The 1,560-nt window shown below is 40.6% G+C and overlaps 1 protein-coding gene across 1 annotated transcript; it reads right to left on the reverse strand.

Annotated features, from left to right (window-relative positions):
* Positions 1-356: 356 nt before the first annotated feature.
* Or11n2 (olfactory receptor family 11 subfamily N member 2) lies at positions 357-1,289 on the reverse strand. The gene has a single exon (NM_001000490.1). It carries the CDS (start codon positions 1,287-1,289, stop codon positions 357-359), a length of 933 nt encoding a protein of 310 aa, NP_001000490.1.
* Between the last annotated feature and the right edge of the window lie 271 nt (positions 1,290-1,560).

Here is a 1,560-nt window from a genome sequence, read left to right on the forward strand (position 1 = left end):
CCCCCTTTTATTATGACTTTGGAGAGGAACACTCAGATTTCAATTACATTCCCTTGGCTTTTCCTTCATCTCCCCTCTCACCTAAGCCTTGTTCTCCTAAGTGAAGTTAACTAGAGTAAAAGTTCCCCTAAGAAAAGTTCTCCTAAGAAAAATGAGTTTCTCTTCCATTGTCCAAGGAAATTGTCATGGACACTTGAGTGCTGTGAATTTTCCTCAGTTAACAGAAACAATTAGCTTGGTGTTAGGCAAACTATGGGCTCCACCTCAAGTTTTTGTTTCAAGACTGTCTAGGTGAATACTACAGGCATTTCCAATTTGTTACGAGTTTTCAGTATGTCATGAGCCCATACACTTTTTCAACTTTCTTTGACCAGGTATGTATGCCATTGTGTCAATTTTCGCAGAGCTACCTTCACATCCTTGTTCCTTAAAGTATAAATGATAGGGTTGGCAGCAGGGGTAAACACGGTATAGAGAAGAGAAAGCAACTTCAATATACGTTCATACCGAGGCACTGATGGGAACCCATAGACAATGCCCAGAGTCCCATAATAGAGACTGACCACTATCAGGTGGGATGAGCAGGTGGAGAAAGCCCTCTGTTTCCCTGTGGTAGAAGGGATCCTTAGAATGGTACAAATGATGTGAATATAGGAAGCCAAGGTTAGTAGGAAGGGAGCAAGAGCGAATAATGAGGTACATATAAAAGAAGTCATTTCAGCTACTTGAGTATTAGTGCAGGCCAGTTTCATGATGGGCTTCAAATCACAGAAGAAGTGATCAATCTCATTGGCAGAACAAAATGTTAAGCGGAAAATGAAGATCATGAGCAGGATAGGTGCCAGAAATCCAGCCAACCAAGAGGCCACTGCTAGCTGGAAGCAACCCCAAGAGTCCATGATACTAGAGTAGTGTAGTGGGTTACAGATGGCTATGTATCTATCATAAGACATTACAGCCAGGAAGAAGCATTCTGTTGCCACCAGAGAAGCAAAGAAGTAAAACTGACAAGCGCAGGCTGGAAAGGAGATAGGCACGTGAGCTGATAACAATGTCCTCAGCATTATGGGCTCAATTGTTGTTGTGTAGCCGATCTCTAGGAAGGAGAAATGGCCAAGAAAGAAATACATGGGTGTGTGAAGAGAGCAATCAGCTGATACCACGATGAGAATTATAATGTTGCCCAGGAGAGTTGTCACATAAATGGCTAGAAATAGCCCAAAAAGAACAAACTGAAGGCCATGAAGATCACCAAAACCCAAAAGAATTATTTCTGAAATTTGAGTCATATTTTCTTCTTCACTGATAGCCATGATTTGGACCTAAATGGATAAAAATTTAAAAAAGAACAATTGATCAAATACTAATTGAGGAAAAAAGTCAAAGTGTTGGGAGGCTTTCTCCATATCAAGTCTAATTGGCTTCTTCAGGGTTCTGAAACTTAAAGTGATTGAGCAAAGTCTCCCAGGAGTCATTTAGAAAGTTAATCCATGTTTCAAATTGCCCTATTGTATTTAGAAAGTGACTATGGCCCATAGATATGCACATTTCCTAACATTC

This window comes from Rattus norvegicus, chromosome X (genome assembly GCF_036323735.1).
Source record: "Rattus norvegicus strain BN/NHsdMcwi chromosome X, GRCr8, whole genome shotgun sequence".
Classification (NCBI taxonomy): domain Eukaryota; kingdom Metazoa; phylum Chordata; class Mammalia; order Rodentia; family Muridae; genus Rattus; species Rattus norvegicus.

What these genes read in the sequence shown, in the direction of transcription:
- Or11n2 (NM_001000490.1), bottom strand. Translation starts at nt 1,289, where the DNA reads ATGACTCAAATTTCAGAAATAATTCTTTTGGGTTTTGGTGATCTTCAT.